Raw genomic sequence first — 20643 nt, 5'->3', positions numbered from 1 at the left:
GTGTGTGTGCTGAGTTGGGGGTCCAACTGTCATAGTGTTTGGTTGGGGGTGGGGGGTGCCATGGGGCATAGTGTTTGGTTGAGGGATGGGGGGGCCATGGGGCATAGTGTTTGGTTGGGGGTGGGGACCATGGGGCATAGTGTTTGGTTGGGTGTTGAGGGTGCCATGGGGAATAGTGTTTGGTTGGGGGTGAGTGTGCCAAGGGGCATAGTGTTTGGTTGGGGGTGAGGGTGCTATGGGGCATAGTGTTTGGTTGAGTAGTGGGGGCCATGGGGCATAGTGTTTGGTTGAGGGGTGGGGGTGCCATGGGGCATAGTGTTTGGTTGAGGGGTGGGGGTGTCATGGGGCATAGTGTTTGGTTGAGGGTGGGGGCCATGGGGCATAGTGTTTGGTTGAGGGGTGGGGGTGCCATGGGGCATCGTGTTTGGTTGAGGGGTGGGGGTGCCATGGGGCATAGTGTTTGGTTGGGGTTGAGGGAGCCATGGGGCATAGCGTTTGGTTGGGGGCGAGGGGGCCATGGGGCATAGTGTTTGGTTGAGGGGTGGGGGCCATGGGGCATAGTGTTTGGTTGAGGGGTGGGGGTGCCATGGGGCATAGTGTTTGGTTGGGGGTTGAGGGAACCATGGGGCATAGTGTTTGGTTGGGGGTAAGGAGGCCATGGGGCATAGTGTTTGGTTGAGGGGTGGGGGCCATGGGGCATAGTGTTTGGTTGGGGGTGAGGGGGCCATGGGGCATAGTGTATGGTTGGGGGTGGGAGCCATGGGGCATGGTGTTGCACTCCAAGAGTGAACCCAATAATAAAGCTAAAACAGGCACAGTTAGGAGATGTACATCCTTTGCTTTTTGAGGAAACCTGACTCAACGAAGGCCATACTCCTCTTGGGCAACCCAAACAGCAAACTATAGCAGTCCAAAATATCGGAATGTCCAATCTAGGCTCAATAAAATATATATAAGTTAATTAAACAGACGAGATACAATAACTAAATAGAAATAAATTATAACAATGGAAAATGTGTAGTACAAAATGTAAGTTTGAAATGTAAATAAAAATCGTTACCCCTCAAAAACATATTCTTTTTCCATGTGTTTAATACAAATTGGGGGTTTAAAAAGCCTCCTGCCACGCCCCGCCTACCGCCCCGCCCACATTTACTTTTCGGCCCACTATAGCCCTCATGTAAGGTACTTTCGGCTAGGGGAGTTGCTAGGTCTGGAAAAGACCCGGGGCTAAGCTGATGTTGGAACTGTTGGGACTGGGGGCTAGCTAATCTTTTGGCTGTAGCTCCTGAGATTCTATCCGGGGCTACAACCAAAAGATCAGGGGCTATAGCCCCCTTACCCCCCCCCTAGCAACGCCCCTGCTTTCGGCCCTCTGTCAAAATCAGTTGTGCACCCCTGCACTAGACGCTGCACAGATACAAGAATCCCTAAGTGTATGCACGTGTGGGTGAAACGTGTAGAAGTTGCTAAGCATATGCACACACGTGGTATCATTGGGGAGCACGAGCGCGGGGCTTACACAACCTTCAGACAGAAGGCACGAGCCAGACAAGTCAAAGGTCACCCAGTAGAGTCAAAGCCATTCTGAGCAAGTTGGAAACTCAATTGAAAGTTAGAAAAAGCATTCCTTGGTTTTGTTGAGCGCCCCACTGTGTACTAAAACAGAGAGAACGGCCACGGCAATTTATAGATGCGTGAAATGGGAGAGCAGGACAAAGTTAACAAAAGAAATATTTTTCTATTTCCAAAGTGCTAAAATAAGAACAGAATTTCACTACATGGAGGCAAACTATTTTTTCTCCTAGTTCCTTCATTGTGAACTATGTGATGAGGATAATGGTAACAAAAATGACTCTGTGAATATGTAGCCCTGCGTTATTTAGGCCCTGGCCTGGCGGCATATGGTTCCGGTGCCCATGCCAGGGAGGGTCCACTGTAACCACACTCCACCCTCCAGACCCGCTGGAGAGAGAGAGAGAGAGGGCGAAGGGCACCCGGCACATACAATGACAAGGTCCCCAGGAGGTGGGCTGCCGCCCGAGCCTCTTCTTGCCTTACTGTGACAGACACAAAGCAACTTAATGGGGAGTTTCTTTATCCTGAAAGATAAAACAAACAAGTTGCAACTTCATACAAATCCTACACTCATCCTATGCTTGAGCACCGTTGCCCACTCAGCGTTGCCCTGCCCTGTCTGCCCATCTCACTCTTAAAAGCTTCACAAAGAGGACCCCCCTGGGGTGGACACCCAGAATAGGGCTCCACTCTAAACTTACTCTATGAAGTTAACCACAGACCTTAATCTAGAAGACAGCTTTTGGTTGACTCCATCCTTCAATGTGACCCACTAGCGCATCACCTTCCGAGCTATCTAACCAGGGGTGGACTGGGCCTTTTGTGTGGTATTTCCAAATGTTCTCATAGGAAAAGCATTGGGCTTGCTGAAAATGTGTCATATGGGGCCACTTTGAACTTTATTTCCAGGACCTCTTTTGGTCCCTGGTAATTATTTCCAGGGCCTCTTTTAGTTCCCAGTCCAGCCCTGTATCTAACCCCCCCCCCATCCACGCTTTTTAAGTTCCCCTCAGCAACTCCGACCTTCTTTCTGCTCTCTGTGTGGTGTATAAACTGCTAACTGTATACATGTACATGGCCATGTACCAAACAAATAGCGTCCTACATATATACACATTCTGACAGCTCCCGCAGACAGCCCTCCTTGCAGTCAATTGCTGTCCTATGTCGCAGGGGGCCTTCATGTGTATGCAATGTTGTTTGGCAGGAGCAGTTATGGCCACCTGTACCTTGCGATTCGAGTTCTCTTCCTTCCTCGAGTGGTGGCCCATACATCCACCTGTTGTACACCAGGGCGGGGCCTTGAGCGCAGGGGCCTTCCACGCTAGTTTGGGGCCTCACTCCCCTGCTCTCTTTTCTCCTCTGCTGCCTGGGGTTAAGGATTTGTAAACGGGATTCCCCATTACACGGGGGAGGCACAGCTGTCAGTGCTGCATCCTGAGGAGTACATCCATATCCTGTGGGGGCGCAACCTTCAGTGCAGCACAGAACTTCTGTTTTGGCGCCACACTGCTCCCATCTTCACCTGGGTCGCACGTGATACAGGACTTGACTCATCATAGGCCCGGCCGCAGCTTCTTCCCCAGTCACCCCTGACAAGTGGCCCGTAACTGGGCTCTGACAGCGCTCTCTTCCTGCCCATGACCTGACTTACCTGGCTTTGAGGGGGCAAAGCTAGCTCCTCTAAACCCGGCCAGTTTGGCCCCAGTGTGGGCTGTTGTTATGCACTAGCTGCCTCATTGCGCGGGTTGCACTGGGCATGCAGCCCGGGGCTGCCTCTTTAACTGGGCAACGCAGTTCGCGGGCTCAGGGCCTTCCATCTGTGCCAGGTCACTGCCAGCATATGTAGCCGACTCAGGTGATACTACCTGCCCTCAGGGGCCACTCAAGGCCATGGACCCAGAGGGAGCACTTCTGTGGGGCCTCCTTGCTGTTCCTTCCCAACTGTCACAACCATTATCTGTGAGGTTTTGTCTCCCTTCAGCCTGCAAAGGCTAGTCCACTGTCCTAGTCACCTGGGGTGTGAGCTGTTCATTTGTCCACTGCCCTTAACCAATGCATAGACCCCCCAGGCAGGAGCCCAGAGGTAAAACCCGCCGCAAGCAAGTCATATTTTACAACCAAGCACATATACACTTGTAATAAACTCTTTTACAAAACCCAGCGTGCGTTAGTGTCATTATTCATTTTTCTCTAAAGGCGTTAAGCAATGTAGTCCCCGGCTAGGCTCCAATTAAGCTCGGGCTTACAAACATGTCGCCAAGATCTGCAAGAGTGAGGGTGCCCCTCTACTGTGGTCGTACATGGTTCAAATAACATGTTCTATGTAATTTCTTCCACCCACAAGGGCAGTCCAGCACCGGAGGCTAGGCAATTCTCCTCTGAACAACCAAAGGTTAATCTAGACGTGGACCCCTTGCTCAATGTAACTTAGAGAGGCACTGCTTTACCCAGGGTCGGACTGGGACAAGAAATAGGCCCGGACACCCAAAAAAAAGTGGCCCACCCCTCTCCCCAAAAAAGTGACCCACACCTCGCCTCAAAAAAGTGGCCCTATCCTTGCCTCAAAAAAAAGTGGCCCTCAAACCATCATCTGTGAATCCTTTAAAGAAAATGCTACTTATGGAGTGTCTGTTACATTACAACACAACTCATAAAATAACATAACTTTGCATACAGTTCTGTGACAGGGTCCACAGCTCCGATGGCGCAGGAGTGGCATGAACCTACCACCCACACTGCAGTTTTGGGACCTGCTGCATGTCGATGCTTATACAGGGCTCCACAATCCCAACAGGGAAGGAGGGTTAGGGTGATGATGGTTTGCTAGGAAGGTGGGGTAGGGAAACCGGAATGAGGTTTAGCGAGAGGTTATGGATAGGTTGGGGATGTTAGGGTAAGGGTTTGATCACTGCGCACACTTCCAGCGAGCTGTTACACTCATAGAACACACGTCCCTGCTTCTGACTCTACACAAATATACACAATTTATTAGATGTATAATCACCTAACAACTGCTCAATAAATAAATAAATAAATACAGGGAATGAGAGAGAGTAGAGAGGGGGCAACCCATTGTATCTTCTCCATCCCTTCATTTTTGGGTTGGACAATTTAACTGATTACTTGCAAAGAGAAGAGGGCCTGGGTGTATAAATACTGGCTCCTCTTTGTAGGAAAAGAGGAGGCAGTAACGTTTAATAACAGACATCACTGCGCCAGGGAGGCCATGGGCAAGAATTGTGAGCTTTGTGCATCTAAACATGTTGATGTTGTAATTGGATAATGAGGGGTCTCAGGTTTGTGATTCACACAGCACACAGGTGTGACTGACAACTTGTCAGTGTATAATTACAGTTGGCTTCTGAAAAATGTGAACACATGGTCTCAGAGAGCAACCGACTTAACACCTTGAAACCAAAACATTGATGATATTCTTAGCTTCAATGAGCAGGAATATTTCATCTCCGACTCTGAGAGCCACAGCATCACGATGATCACATTACGGTTTGGAGCAGGATGCAGAACAGAGTGTTGGTGTATGGCAGTTTGATAACATAACTATGCCCCAAGTCAGCTGAGAAAGGGGCAACCTGAGTTTCTCTGCATTCTGGTGCTTGTAGTTTTATGCTCCCATTACAAATGCATTGTATTATTGCGGTACCATATATACAATCCAGTAGTATGGTAAACACTACAGAACACCAGCCGCCCCAAAAACTTTGAAGTGTTGAGCATGCTGTACTCCCCAAATCACCATAAATGAACCCAATGCACTCCAGTATTGAGTACCTGTCCCAGACTTTTGAGTAGCTGCGCTCATGCAAGCAGCAACTTGCATTCCCAGGTCATTATTTATTTAAGGGCTTTGGGAATTGTTTTGCACTTTGTAAAACCTCATTAACATAAAACACCCACCAGGGGTGGACTTCACTGGGAACCAAAAGAGGCCCTGGAAATAATTTTCAAAGGGGCCCCATATTACACTTTTTCAGCAAGCCCAATCATTTCCTTATGAGAAAATGTGGAAATAAAAGTTGGTACCACCCAAAAGAGGCCCAATGTGCAGAGGCCTACCAGGAAAGTCCACACCTGCATTCATGACTGACAGAGCTAGGCTTTGTCTGCACCCCTAGCTAAGCTAAGCTAGGGGTGCAGACATTTTAAGGCACTTGCAAGACTTGGTGCTCTACCCCTGCTGTCACCTTTAGACCAACTGAGTGATCAACATTAAGATAAGCTATGTGTACACTCTAGGTTTGTGTGATTGCATCACTGTGTTTCCTGCATACCTAGAGTGCGTCATTGTGCTACCTACATGTCTACTTTGCATAGTTGTGTTACCTACATATCTAGATTGCATACTTGTGTTACCTACATATGTAGATTGATTCATTGTTTCAGCTGCAAGTCTAGTTCGTAGCAAATCCTGTGCAATTTCAGTAACCATCAGTCCCACCACTTAAATGACACGTTGTATACCAGCACAGCATATGCATCGTTCTTCTTACCTACTGCTCACCACTATGCACAATGCACAGCTAAAGGGACTCTGTGCATTACCTGCATATCTTATGCACAGATAATGTTGTATGTGTTAGCTTCGTACCAATTACATTACTACAATGACTCACTACTATATAACATATAAACCTACTGCATAGCTATATTACCCTTCTGTCTACCTGCACACCCAGGGCGTACATGCCCAACAAAAGCACAGTTATAAATCACATATTAACTACATAGCTTGATTACCTCATTGTGTTGCCTGCACAACAATTAGTTTCATGGGCTCACTATATTAGTATCTGCTTACCAATTGCATAACTAGAACAAGTCACTCTTTTACTTGCATATAAACTGCATAACTGTATCAACTCACTGTATTATCCCTTTTCAATTGCATAACAGAATGACATTGTATTACCCGCATACCTAGATTAACTCTTTGTATCAATCTTGATTTCTTGTATTATCTGAACTAATATCTAGATTAACTCTTTGGAGCTCATGTTCATGGAAGCGTAACATAAGAAACATGTGCAAAAGCCGTGGGTAAGGCTTTTGCGCATGTTTTCTTAAGTCACTCACGGCCCATTTTCATTGATTTGTATGGGGGAGAGGAGGGGCAAAATGCAACTTGTATTTCAACTGCCACCCTTCCTCTCTGCCATACAAATACTCCAGCAGTTGTGCTAACATGGCTTTTCATGCCAGTGCAAATGCTGGCATGAAATGGTATCTGCCGGCTAAATGAAACAGTGCAAAAGTGAACTCGTCCGTGCAAATGACAAAGTTTTGCCTCCGGGGAGCAGCCTACGCGTATGTCAATGTGACGACTCACCGCCGTAAAATTACAAATTGAATGAAAACCAGCTCCTGTATTACCCATGCTCCAAATGCATAGCCAGGTTAATTCAAGTGTACTACTCAGATATCTATTGCACAGCAAAACTGTCTCACTGCTTTCCTGCACATCCTGTTCGCAGCAAAGCCATCATGACATTTGTTCATACAAGCTGCATTCCAGTCGCATGCCTAGACTGTCTCAGTGTCTTTCCAGCATCTACACTCCTCCCGCATCAATGAACCTGCATGTCTACTTTCACTGAAATACCAGTCTAACTCACAAGAGCCATCTTTGGCCACTGCCAAGCGAAAACAACGCCGCTTGACATCTAGCCATTGCACAGCCAAACCTAGTCACTCACTGCAATAATAGCATGCATTGCTAACTCTTACGGCCGGCTAAATTCACCTCACCTTTAATGACATTATGCACGGGCTGAGTAGTCAATCGTAGTCTGAGGCCAACAACAAAAGTAATTCTTAAGAATGACATTCTTATAGTCCCGTAGATCAACAGGCCACACATTTGAGTATCCCATTACATAGCCGTTAGCCAGGCTATTTCAACAACCGACTCATTTAACTGCAGGTAACCTCCCCTTGCACTGTTCAAGTATCTCCTACACTGCCAGATAAATGATTTAGTATTAGGCGAGCTACAGGGAGTGCTTTTATCCACCAAGAAGGGGGCCACTTAACTTTCACTAAATAATGCCTAGGAATTCCATTCCATCCACGATCCATAATCTAAACCTCAAAGAGAGGTCTGCAAATCAAACACGAGGGCCTCTGGATCTATGTCTATATGCTGGCAACAAAAGACTGACTGTGCAGAATCTAGGCCATTAAGGCCGACGGCCGCCGACCCTGCAATGCCGGTCTTTTGTTCCCCAGCACCCTGTACTACTGTAGCAGGCTGTTTCAGGGGTCCGGCCTACGCCCCCAGGGGTGTCCCCCCAGCCCCCAACCTCATCCGCTGTGCAGCCCATTCTCTTACACTTACCTGCTGCAGGATCCGGTTGCCTTCCAGTTCCTCATTGCTTTTTATGCAACAAACAGTGCCTGCTGCACACAGTGCCTGGCTGCCTGCAGTGCACCTGTCCACCTGTCCTCAGTGCAACACAGACTGCCTGCCAGTGCAGTGCGCTGCCCTGCTGCTGCACTGTGTGCACGGCTGTGTCTGTCTCTGAGTGAGACTCGGACTCTGTGCAAAATCATGCGCAGGAGGGCGGCAGGCAGCAAGAGAGGTCCATATTCACGTGACACTGACAACACTCCCACGTCACGGAATTGACCTCTCTGGCGCCTCCAAGTCTCTGTGTGCGGGCGCTGCTGCCTGCATTAATTGGTTTTTAACTTCCCTTCCCCCTGCGGCCCCAGCCCCAGGACCCGGCCCAGGCACAAGTTGCTTGCAACTTAAAGTACTTGTTATGGCCTCAGCCCATGAGCCCAGCCCCCGCTCGGCTCACCGTGCTAGAATTAGTCACGGATAATTCATAGCACATTCGTAGCACTTTTTGTCATTTGTCTCGACACGTCACTCGAGACAATTGACAAAAGTGCTACCATGGTGTCTCTCCATGGCCTGGCTGACTGGGCCCTTGACGGATGCATGCAAATAACAATTTGCAAAAAAAATCATCAAAGCAAGGTAACAACGTGTAAACACACACACGTTGTTACCTTGCTTTGATGCTGCAGTGCACAGGGCCAGCCCAGTTCCCGACGCACATGCAGTCATGCACTCAAAAAACACCTGCCAAAAACCGGCCCAGGGGGTGGCTGATGAAAACCGGCCCCCCAGGTGCTCAAGGGCCATCGGCCAGTGGCCGATCGGCCGATGAGGCCAGTCCGACGCTGGCTTTACCTCACTGATGAGGCCCGACAAGGCCGTTCACGTGTTTGGAGTTGCTGGTGTTAGCTCTTGTTCAGAGGAGAATTGCCTAGCATTTCGATGCTGGACTGTCCAAATGGGTGGGACCAGATTGATATGCTAATGAATATTTCTCCTCTGTGAAAGGTGCAGTGAGCTAAAACGTGGTTGTAGACCCTCCAGAGTGGGAGGTATTCCATAGAACAGGTTATTTGAACCGTGTCCGTCCTCAACACTCTTGTTTAAAATGTCACCGAGCTCTATTAGTATGCAGTGCTGATGAAATGTATTCTCCTGCTCAAAATGTTAGGTCTTGGGAGGATAGCTCAAGGATAGTTTGGAAGCAAGACGACATGGAGCAACACAGGTTCAATCCCTGGGTCTGCGCTTAGAAACCTTTGGGTAAATAACCAATTACAATTGATTTTATAATTTATACCATCGCACATGAGTGTATAGTATTAGTGTATGAGATCAAAAGCTATACCTAATGTTATGCAGACACACTCTGGTTTGCCAAGGAAGCATAAAATGGAATCGGTTTGCCCAGATAAAAAAATTTGAGACCTATCAAGGTAGATAAGGAACTGCCAGTCTGTTGAATACGCCTTATAGGAAACGTGGCAGCCCGCAATATCTGTATAAAAACCTGTAAGTAGGTTTCTTATTAGAGGCTCTCTGTGACATCGTGAGTACTCACATGTGATTACAAAATGTCATAATTAGAAACTGTAATAACTGATTATAGTTGTTTTGTGTTATCACAATGAGCCAGCACATGGTGGAATTGCAGCTGCCACTGCTGACTAGTTTCTCAGCTTCTTTTGTTCTAAAACATCTTTCAGTGTCACTGCAAAGCCATTAATGGATAAAGAAGTTTCAGGTAGTCTGCGTATTTTGTGCACTGCTGGGGTTTAACACAGGAGAGCAAGAATCTAGCAGCGTTTTATTATTTATTGTAAACCATACAACTTTTTTTACACATATTTTATTAAACTGCTTGATCTATTTTTCTGGAACACACCGAAAGCTGAATATTAGTTTGCTTTTATCCAAAAGTATTCTTTTTAGAGATATATATATATTTATGAGGCTTGTGGATCTACTTAGAATCACATGCTGTGCATATAGTTCCACATCTAGTGGAAGTCGCAGAGCAATGCATCTTGTTTCAAAGTTTGAAAAGGGACATCGACTGAGCGTGACTGTAACACTATCCCTAATGTGGCATGTACTGTACCCATGAGTCTTAACGCGTCCCTACGTTGTTTTTGTTACTCCATACTAGTCGGTCGCATTCATGCACAGCTCGTCACTTGCTACGTGGTTATATTGCTAAGTAAATTTAGATTTCGATATACATTTTCACGTTTTCAACTCTCACTTTCAACGAAGATAGACTACCACCCGAAGACTTCAACAGTTGAACTCTCGACAACAGACAGTGGTTTCCTCAGGCTTCGGCCTTCGCAATATGGAGGGTGGGGGTTTCTTTCCATTATACTGATACTAAAGAATGTCTTTCCTCTACTTTCCTTAGTACGGATGTCCTTTCTGTTTCAGCTAAACATGGAAAGAGCATTGTTTGAATGTTGTCCGTCCTCTAACAGGAAGTTCCCATGGAAAGACACACACAACAAGTGCTATAATTGTCTTCCTAGAGATCATGACGAATGGCATTGCGAGGCCTGTAAACTCTTTAAGCCCAAAACTCTTAAAGTCAGGCGCACTAAGCGGTGGGCCGCCTACACCATGCAGGCTGAATACCTTCTGCCCACCGGCACAGTCGCTTCGTATGTGGAAGATCTGACAGCTGCGGCTCCTGTTCGGATGCCGAAGACAATCTGGTGGAGTCATTAGACTCAGGCGTGTCTGTATCCAGCCCCATTAGGTGTGCTGAAAGCATTGCTATGATGGTGTCCTCTGGCAGCAAGGGCACACGTACACACTCCTTCTAAACACACAATCCACAGGCATTCTTTGTCAAAAAAGTCTGCAGCACCTTTGGGTTTGTCGAAACCTTCGCTGAAACCCGGAGAACCGTCCACGCTTTCTCAACCATGTCAAGCGCATGGTTCTAAATCTGTCTTGTGACAGGGTGTCTACCATAAATCTTCCGACAGCCGTTTCAGAGACAACAAAATGTATGTAAAACAGCATTCTTCCCACGAATTTAGAGAAAAACACAGTACAATACCTCCCAAAGCTGTTACACAACCTGTATGTACTGAGGCCCAGCCTATTCCCCAACCTATTGCCCAGGGCTATATCCAAGCCACTGATACCCTTTCGCAGTCCTTGCAAAGTAGGCGAAGTCCCTCCAATCTAGATGAAATAGTCTTCCCTCTTCCAGCCACACCTAGAACGGGCAACTGGACCATGGAGAGATTTGAACATGCTATGGACAGGATGTCAGAATGTATTACTTTTTTCAGAAAAGTATCGCATTAGGAAGAGGACACTTCTGTTAGAAGAGGGACCACAAGTTCCTAAATCTCCTAGGCTTCAAGCCTCTCCTTTTCAGCCAGTGACAAACAGTACTGAAGACAACACTAATATATTTTTGAAGATGATCAATATGATCAAGAGGATTTGTATACTATACAGAACCAGGGGGACGATGTCCAAGATCCAGATGCGTGGCTTCAAGAACCTACTGATCATGGTACATGGCCTAATACTCTACTCATGTTGACACTAAGCCTGATATACAGTTTGGGGACACTGATCCTTCTAATCAACCTGGGGATTCGTCCCCAATTGGTGACCAACTTCTGCTTAACAATATTCTTTAAAAAGCAGCAGAACACTTTAAAATACACACGCACACGAAGCAGTGCCTGACCTTGACTTCATGGCGGATATTCTAAATGAAAAAATCCAGTCAGTCATTCAATTCCCTTATGGAATTCTGTTAAAAAGAGCATTGCTCCTTCCCTAGTCATGCCCTCTCTCACATGTGCAGTTAACCCAGATGTTGAGAAGTCACATGTGCAGTTAGCCCACATGTTATGAAGATGTTTAAGTCTGCACCCTCAGATCCCCTGTACATTCGGGGACATGCTGCCCCAGATTCATTAGTAGTCTCCACTACCAGAAAGCAGGCAGGAGAAGCACCACCTCAGAGAGAATGCAGGAAATGGATGCATTGGGGAAAGGGTTACAGCTTCAGCAGCATATTACACCAGTATTCCCAACAATGCCACACTGCTTGTGAGCTGTAGTGATGTGCAATGGGGTTCGTTTCAAACAGGTTTATACACAGTTCCTAAAACCAACTAAGTCTCAGCTGCTTTCCACAGTGAAAGAGGGCAGACAAGTCACACACAATATTCTTAAGAATACTCTAGACTCTGCTGCAACAGCATGCAGAGTTTTACCCAAGGGCACCTTACTTAAATGCTACTTGTGGCTATGTAAATCAGGCTTCAAACAAGAGACTCAAGCAACACTCATCTATAAACCAATTGAAGAGACAACCTTATTTGGCAAAGCAGTAGACTAAGCACTGGAGACAGCTAAAAAAAGAGCACAAGACTCTTCAAACACTAAACCAAATATCAAATAAAACATTTGTCCAGCATAGTGCCTTTAACACCTGCAGGCCTTTTGGCCCCAGTCATCCTCCAGAGCGCAATCAATTTTCGCCCCTACTAGCGACTCTTGGCATTCGCCACAAGGATCTTCTGCCACATATCAGACCGCACAACAGCGAGGATTCCACTGTGGGAAAGGCAGGGGTAGGAGTGCAACCAATAGAGGCTTCTCTACCCCAGCAATATGTGACTCACCAGTCAGGGTTCCCTCCCATGCATCTCCGGTAAGAGGTTGAATAACATAATTCACCCATGCATTGAAGGGAATTACTTCAGATCGTTGTTTGATAAAGACTGTAGCCGAGGGGTACTGTATAGAATTCCTCCAAAGACCCCAATACCATCCACCAAAGACAAGAAAGATGACACCAGACCATCTCCTCATCCTGCAGTCAGAAGTGGAAAGCCTGCTTCAGAAAGGAGCTATAGAACCCATCCCAGTTCAAGAGGTAAGTGAGGGTATGTATTCACTATACTTCCTTGTACCTAAAAGGATCTGACCATGCATCCTATTTTAGATCTCCGCCCTGCAAACAATTATGTCAAGCCTCAGAAACTCTGTAGGAGGTAATTCCTCTTCTAAAACAAGGGGATTACACAGCAACATTAGATATGAAAGATACATACTTACATATTTCAATGTTGCTAGTGCACATGAAATACCTCAAGTTTAAGGTGGGAGAAACTCACTCTCAGTTCAAAGTTCACCCCTTTGGCATAGCCTCTGCAGCAAAAGTGTTTACCAAGGCCCTAGTAGTAGAAGCAGCACACGTCCGCAGGCAGTCCATTCCGGTGTTAGGGGTGGACTGGCCTACAGGGAACTCTGGAGATTTCCCGGTCTGCCCTTCCATCCTGAGCCTCTTTTGTTTGGTATTTCTAAATATCCCCATAAGAAAAGGGCTGGGCTTGCTGAACATGTGGAATATGGGTCCACTTTGAAAATTATGTCCAGGGCCCCTTTTGGTTCCCAGTCTACCCCTGTCCGATGTGCCCTTATCTAGACGACTGGCCGATAATAGGAGAGACATATCAGGTGTGTCTACAAAACACACAGAAGACTAAAGACCTTCTCTACCAATAAGGATTCTGCATCAACGAAAAGAAATCAAGTCGTATTTCCCAGCCAAATAAAGCAATTTCGTGGGGCTCCGACTTGGAAGGAAGACAGCCTTGTCTTCCCCTCCAACAAGAGGGGGAAAAACATGCTGCTTCAAATCACTCAGTATGTAGCCAGTCGCCAGATGACTGTACGAAAGGCTATGTGTCTTCTAGGAATTATGTCTTCCAGCATTTATTTAGTGCCACATGCTCGCCTCGCATGTGTCCCATGAAATAGTGGCTCTCGAGCCACTGGTCTCCGGCAAGTGGACAGTGGGGCGATCTTGTGGCTGTCTCGAAACCCCTCGTACTATCACTGAGGTGGTGGACAAGGGAAAACCTTTTGTAGGGAAAATCGTTCACCACCCCCACAGTGAAGGCCACTCTCACCACAGACACATCCCTATCAGGGCGGGGAGCACACCTTCTCCACCAACCAGCGCACAGCACATGGTTGCAATCAGTAGCAAACAAGCACATCAACCTCTTGGAGATACTGGCAAAGTTACAACTGGGACTGGACTAGCATCTCCTGACTGTAATGGGACATGTTGGCATGTATGTAGGCTACAGCAGAAAAGGCCAGGCTGTTTCTTGTGAGGCAAAGTGACGCAAGCAAACAATCGTTTGAGAATAGACAAAGCAAATTTTGAACATTTGAAAATAAGCTTATGTTTTTTCTCAAACTCTTCTAAATTTGGGGCACTCTTGAATTCTGATTGTTTTGTGTGATCCAGTGTCGGTGCTGGCGCACCTGGCGAGACTTGATGCTACAATGTATCACCATTGCTTGTCCACGTATTACTTTTACCCCTTTTGAAACACGTTTAAAAAATCTTGCTCAGCTTCAAAGTTGTTTATTTCCAAAGGCAAAACTATCACCTGAACATGGTGGGCAGACTTAATGTAAAAACCTGATAAAAGTGTAAGTGCCCCTCCTAACAGTGCCAAATAGTCAGCTCTGGGGGTGGCGGCACTCAGGAGACTCTACAGTCGCGTCTGGTCCTGTCCGCACAGTCCTGCATTGATATGGTTACCATATGTCGAAGCGGTTAGTGTTTAACCCCAAAATAGTAAGGCAGGGACGTCATTTGGGGGTTGTCATGGGTTGCAATTGCGACCCCTTAGGTCTCCCTTGCTACTCCTGTGGTCTCCCTTGCTACCCCTAAAAAAATGCAAAACATTTATCTAAAAAAAAATGTTTTCATGTAAGCTGCTGGCCTGTGGCCAGCGCCATGTGGCTATTCGTTTCTGGAGTGGCTGGCTTTCTTGTTCGGGCCTCTTAAAAAAATGAGGGGGTTCTACAAATGTAACACTTTGAGCAGTGACCCTAAATAAGAAAGAATAGGAATAACAGATAATTTGTCTTTCTGGAATTGTATACGATAATTACTAGACTCATTAACGGTTTATTTCAGGCACACTTCAGCGAGTGAGTTACTGATTTAGTCTGTTCTTAAACACCTCAACTCAGCCTTTAATCCTCCTGAGGTAGATAAATGAGTACCAACACAGTTTGGGTAATATTGTATGTATATTTGTTCTATGTAAAGCGCTTAAGCGTAAGTGCTGTATAATAACACATCATCATTTGGCCTTGGACGTCTGCTTGCATTCACAGTAATTTGGTAATATGGGCCTACACACTGATATTAACACTACATACAGGTCCATTCTTGTATGAAATGTATGTCACATTATAGTGATGTCGTGACCATATTTCTCGTACTGTACTTAGGAAAAAATGCTATGTGATGCCATTTCCTGTTTTGTCAAAGGGTGAAAGATTGTTCCATCGCTTCCTGTGATGTCACTTTGGGGTGGGGTCAAATGACATCACTTCCTTTGATGTCATAAGAGATGAAGGATCATGTAATGTCACTTCCGCTACCCCAGGCATTTTGGTGAAATGACGTCCCTGTAGTAAGGGTAATCCAGACTTGCACTCTGTTCTCTCTGTGCCCAGATTGGCGCAGTGCGTGATTCATGACACCAAGCAAAGCAGACACACGCGTCCGGGCTAGTTGGTGGATTTGTCTGCCCCAAGCATTTCGATGCTGGACTGCCCTGGTTGGTGGGAACATTCTCATATGCAAATGATTATTTAGTCTCCTGTATGGTCGGATCAGACTGATATGCAAATGGATATATATCCTAAGTCATGGCGTAGTATGCAAATACGTGATTTTAGACCCATGTGATATTTATGTTGACACAACTAGATGGAAAATGAATTTAAGGAACTGATGGTAAACTTTATTACCACTCACATAAAGTCACATAACATCGTAAATAAACTGCAGACACGAAGGGACCAAGGAAAAATGTATAATACCAAAAAACAATCATTTACACACAGTATATTACGATCTGTTGTGGCAGGCGTCGGCAATTCACAGTGGAAGCTCTACCTTATGAGGTGAAACGTCGCGTGGACATTGTTTTAAAGGCTATAGCATGTATTTAAGCCAAACAAAGTGCGAGGAAATGCAATAAGGCCATGGAAATAGGATGCATTACGGGTCCTTCACTGGCTCTGGAGAGGATTGCAGCCTAGCAAAGCCGTGTCCAGAATCATTTGACTGGGGTGGCCAAGTGGGGAACGGACCTATGCAGGGGTGGCATAAAGTATGAGCATGCACACAGACACACACACACACACAAGCCTGGATAGCATTCATTTACTATTTGTCTCCATATCTACTTTCATTACTATCATTAGTGTCTTAAATTCCTCGGTTTCAATTAAAGTCTCGCCAGATAATGATCATAGTTTTAGGATAATGGGGTGGCACCTGGGGTAGCAGGTGCCACCCCAGGTCACTCCCTGGACACACCTATGCAGCCCAGTTACCAAGCAATGAGGTTGACATGTCCTCCTGGGCCAGGACATGATTTAGGGGTTGTGCCTCTGAGCAGGTGGCTCTTACCTGCCCCGGTTTCCCATGAGATGGCCTCGCTCCACTCGCTCCAGGGTCCACAGTAGCATGTCTTGCAATCCGTTGAGCTGTCGGAGGCGACACTGGCTCGCACACGCGCCGTAAAACGACTGAGCGGGTCCAGTTGTGTCTTCAAGTTGAAAGTGACCGATGGGGGACCATTGGAGATGTTTAAAGCTTTCCATCCAGGCGGGCATTCCAGAGAGAACTGCAGTTGGGGGTAGAGGGTGGAAAGAGAATGAAGGAGGCAGAGATACAGAAAGAGCAAAGAGTTGGGAAACAAAGAAACCACAGTGAGAGATAGAGAGAGGAGAGAAGGGGGAAGTGAATGGGGATGTGTTATTTCAGTTTCCAGGGTCTAAACCCACACCACACTAAATAAGGCCTCCATGACTTATAGATAATACAAACCATGCATTATCTTTTCATGGTCAAACACTGGAACCATACTATACTAGTCTTGACAATCGCTTGTACAGTTGTTCAAAGTCCCAAACTCAGAAAACTATCAAATAATAAATAACTGTGGTGAGAAGTGGTGATGATGCGTATGTGGAATGGGACAAACCTGTGCTTGTGCAAAGAGTCGCAGGTGCTGCGCAGCGGGGGCCAGTGCACCTAGAAAGGGACATGATATACTGGGGTGCAAGAAGACATAGAACAGACTCTTTTCCAGGCTTGCAAGACTTTCAGAAACATACACGTGTTAGAGACTGACATGTGGCTAACTCTGCCCCATCCTTGACTGCCTTTCTGAGGCACCTGCCGAGCTAGAGTGCACCTGCGGATGACTCTGGCCCAGCCTGATGGCTTTTCGTAGGCACCTGCTGGTCCCAGGATCCTCCACTTCTGAAGATGCTAATGCATGAGCATTCCTGAAGGGACACCCAAGACATATCCTGACTAGACCATCTGGTTAACCTTCCCCAGTAGGAGCATAAACTCTCGCCTCGCACAAAGACAGCCTGGATGTGTTCCAGCTTCCTGACTGACTCGTCTAGCCGCAAAGTCCCATCTCAGAGGTACATGTGGAGCTCAGGTGGTGGAATTGGACTTGAGGGTCTACATACCTGGTTGAAATCTTCACCCTCCTCATCATCCCTCAGCTTGCGGTAGCAGAGCTGATAGCGTTGTGCAATGTGGTCGTACTCCAGCTTCCAGGGCTTCCAAGTGAGGACGTACTCCTGGTCATTCTCAGAACCAGCTGTAAAGTTAGAAGGTGGGAACGGCTGGACTAGGAAATACATTGGGAAGCATGGTCACATGGGGTTGTTTCATCATCAGCAGCCTCACCCACCCCCTGATTGCCATGCCCATCCTCCTCGCACCCACAGCACGCTCCCTCCCTCAGTCCAGCCACACACTCGCACCTCACTCTTGACACATCAATTCCCGGCTTTCCCTCTTCATTATAGTTGTTTTAGTCCAAAGGTGGATTCAAAGTGTGCATTTGAAAAGAAATGTGTGCCGTTGGACAACTGATAGTGTGTAGTTGGACTAATGAAGCATGGATGTGCGTGTGTTTATTGAAAACTTAAGCAAAAGTCATTGGCACCTTGTTTACAGTGAGATAATCCTGGAAGCAGTGATGGCAAGTTTACAGCTATTGAGTGCTCTAACACATGACCACCGAAGTCAATTAGGAATACAGATGTGTTATGCGATACCAGACGCCAGTATGCATATGGGAGCGCAGTATAACCCCACAGGTCAAGTCCAAAAATAAAAAAGTGAGGGGACTCATTAACATACCAAGTAAATGTGAAGTCACCAGAAATGAGCATATCAAGGTGCCCTCTGAAGAAAGTGGGGGTACTCCGGCCACCCGCGTGTACCCTCAACTTGAGTCCTGCATAACCTTGCACAATGCTTCCCATAGAAAATAACTTGGAACAGATAGTGCTATACTGCACCCACTTCCCATGGAAAATAATGCCCTAATCCATAATAAAACGCTTACACCTATTATTTTTTTATTGGCTGGACCATCCTATTCAACTTAATTTTCTTACAAGTAACTCTTTCTTGCATCCTTGTAATGTCCCCTGAAGTACTACAGTTTGGTAGGCCTGTGTCATGTCAAGCACTGTGTCCCTTCTTTTGTAGTCAATGCAAAAAAACTAGTCAGGGGTTTCACTTGATTAATAGTGACATATTATAATTATAACGTTGGCCTATGGGTAAAAGGTTAGTGACGTTCCTCAGTGGGGAGTGGGACGAGCAACCCTTAAGGTAATAGCAGTGAATGTCGCAACCGCTGAGTATGTGTGGACCAGCTTGCCAATATATATGACTGTGCATAAACAAAGTGTCTCCTCCTACGTTCTTGGGAGCAAACTTTAAGGAACCTCCTGCTATACAAATACAATGTTGTTAAGAACAACTTTTATAAAAATGTACTTCCAATAAGGAAATAACCACAAATTGTATTGGTTTTAACCCCTTAAATGGTACATCTTGTTAAGTTCAGACAACATTCTCCTCTCAGTTAAATAAACCAACCTTATACAAACGCACCCCTCCTAACCCCTGTGTATTCGTTTCATTTACAAAAGGCAGACTGGTGCCTGTCTTTCAATTTCCTCGAACCAAGAGATTTAAATAAATGGAGAAGCTACGTTTTAAGAACAAGAACCCTTAAAATGTCTATTTAAAAAAAGAAAACATAAATGTGATCCAGTTTCATATTGTTGGTTATCATTTTTTATTTTCACCAATAAAGTTTGCAATACAATCAGAAATAAACAAGCTTCATAAAATTACAAACCTGGTCACAAGATTGAGTCCAAAAGAGAAGAAAAAGAAGAAAACATCATCTCATAATGCATAACACAACATCAATAAGAAGAAAAAGTAAAAGAAGAGAGAACATTGAAAAGAGACCAGAAAAGGAGAAGAGAATGAAACAGAAGAACATCTAACTGTATCAATTGGTAGTACAATTTATAAATAATCACAAAACACATCCCCACGTAACATGGCATGGTCTTGGCTAGCATAAGAGCAAATCAGAATACATTTCAGGGTAATAGTGAATTTGGACAAAACACACCAGCATATTTAGTCACCATGAGACTTTAACCCTACACATTGAGAAAGATCCCCCATATGTCCATAAACTTTTCAGTCTCTCCTTTCAATTTGCAAATTGCCTTTTCATAGGTGGAGATCGTAAGCAACTCATCCACCCACCCACTCATCGATGCAAAAAAAAAGGAATGATAATATTAAAATGTCAAACTAAATGACACCTGAGCCTTACTTACAAGCTGACTCCTCTTTGAAAAGGGGAGTTCCTACTTTTCCTTCCTTAATTACTCCGTTCTCAAGAAACAGTGCTCAGTCAAAAGAAATAGCTCGGGTTCGTAGTGTGTTGTAGGTCTGGTGAAAAATAAACCTTGGGCCCCAAAGATATTTCTGATGGCTGGCTTACATGTTCCACACTCCTGGTTCCTCAGGAAAACATGCTTGTTGCGACCCGCAGTCTACCCCGATTGTCTGTTCCAGACGCGTCATGCTGCGGGAGCCAGGTGAAAGTCAGTTCCTTTGGATGGTGGCTGGGTATTCATCTAGTCAGCACCACTGCATCCTAAACTGGCCCACCACCCCTCACTAATCACACTTTGCTGACCAGGTAAGCCACATGGCTCCCCACCACAATGGTATATCACTCCACCAATGGATTATTAAAGCCTCTATGTGACAGTTGGACCACCTGGTGAAGCGGTGCTTCTCTCTCGGAGTTTGCTGTGCATCATCTTCTTTCCAGCTCTAACCAACACAAGTGTCAAGCATCATGTATATAAATTACTAACACAGAAGGCTATAGGACTCTCCAAAGGGTCTCATACCGGACGTGACTGGGCAGGGCCTAGAGGGAAGGCCCAATCTTTGTGCTGACAGATACATGTCCCTTAACAGGTGCTCCTTCATAGCAGGAGGTGCCATCCATGAAAGGCTCCCCATTCTCCCCTAAAATCCTGTTGTATATCACCTTTGTCAGGTGTCATGGGACACTTCCAAGGGGGACCAAGTTATGGTGAGAGGGGATATTTGTAGGTGGAGCAGCCCACTTATGGAGAGGCTGTAATGTGTGATCTTTAAAGGTGAACTGTCATACAATATTTTTATTCTAAAACATTGGAAGTAATCACCAGTGGCATGTGTGATGAATTGCAGGAATTAGTTCCTTCTCCCCACAGGGGAG

The 20643-nt window shown here is 45.9% G+C and overlaps 1 protein-coding gene across 1 annotated transcript in view; it reads right to left on the bottom strand.

Moving 5' to 3' along the window:
- CSF2RB (colony stimulating factor 2 receptor subunit beta) overlaps positions 1-20643 on the bottom strand; it is a 292848-nt gene that overhangs the window by 38258 nt on the left and 233947 nt on the right. The window contains exons 9-10 of the mRNA XM_069653006.1: positions 17507-17670; positions 16428-16644 (exon numbers count right to left, since the gene is read on the bottom strand). Coding sequence (XP_069509107.1) covers positions 16428-16644; positions 17507-17670 — 381 coding nt within the window. The remainder of the gene's footprint in view (positions 1-16427; positions 16645-17506; positions 17671-20643) is intronic.

This window comes from Ambystoma mexicanum, chromosome 3q (genome assembly GCF_040938575.1).
Source record: "Ambystoma mexicanum isolate Mex_15411 chromosome 3q, UKY_AmexF1_1, whole genome shotgun sequence".
NCBI classification, from domain to species: Eukaryota; Metazoa; Chordata; class Amphibia; order Caudata; family Ambystomatidae; genus Ambystoma; species Ambystoma mexicanum.
The sequence above is the reverse complement of the archived record's forward strand: the minus strand, read 5'-3'. Positions and strand labels throughout refer to the sequence as shown.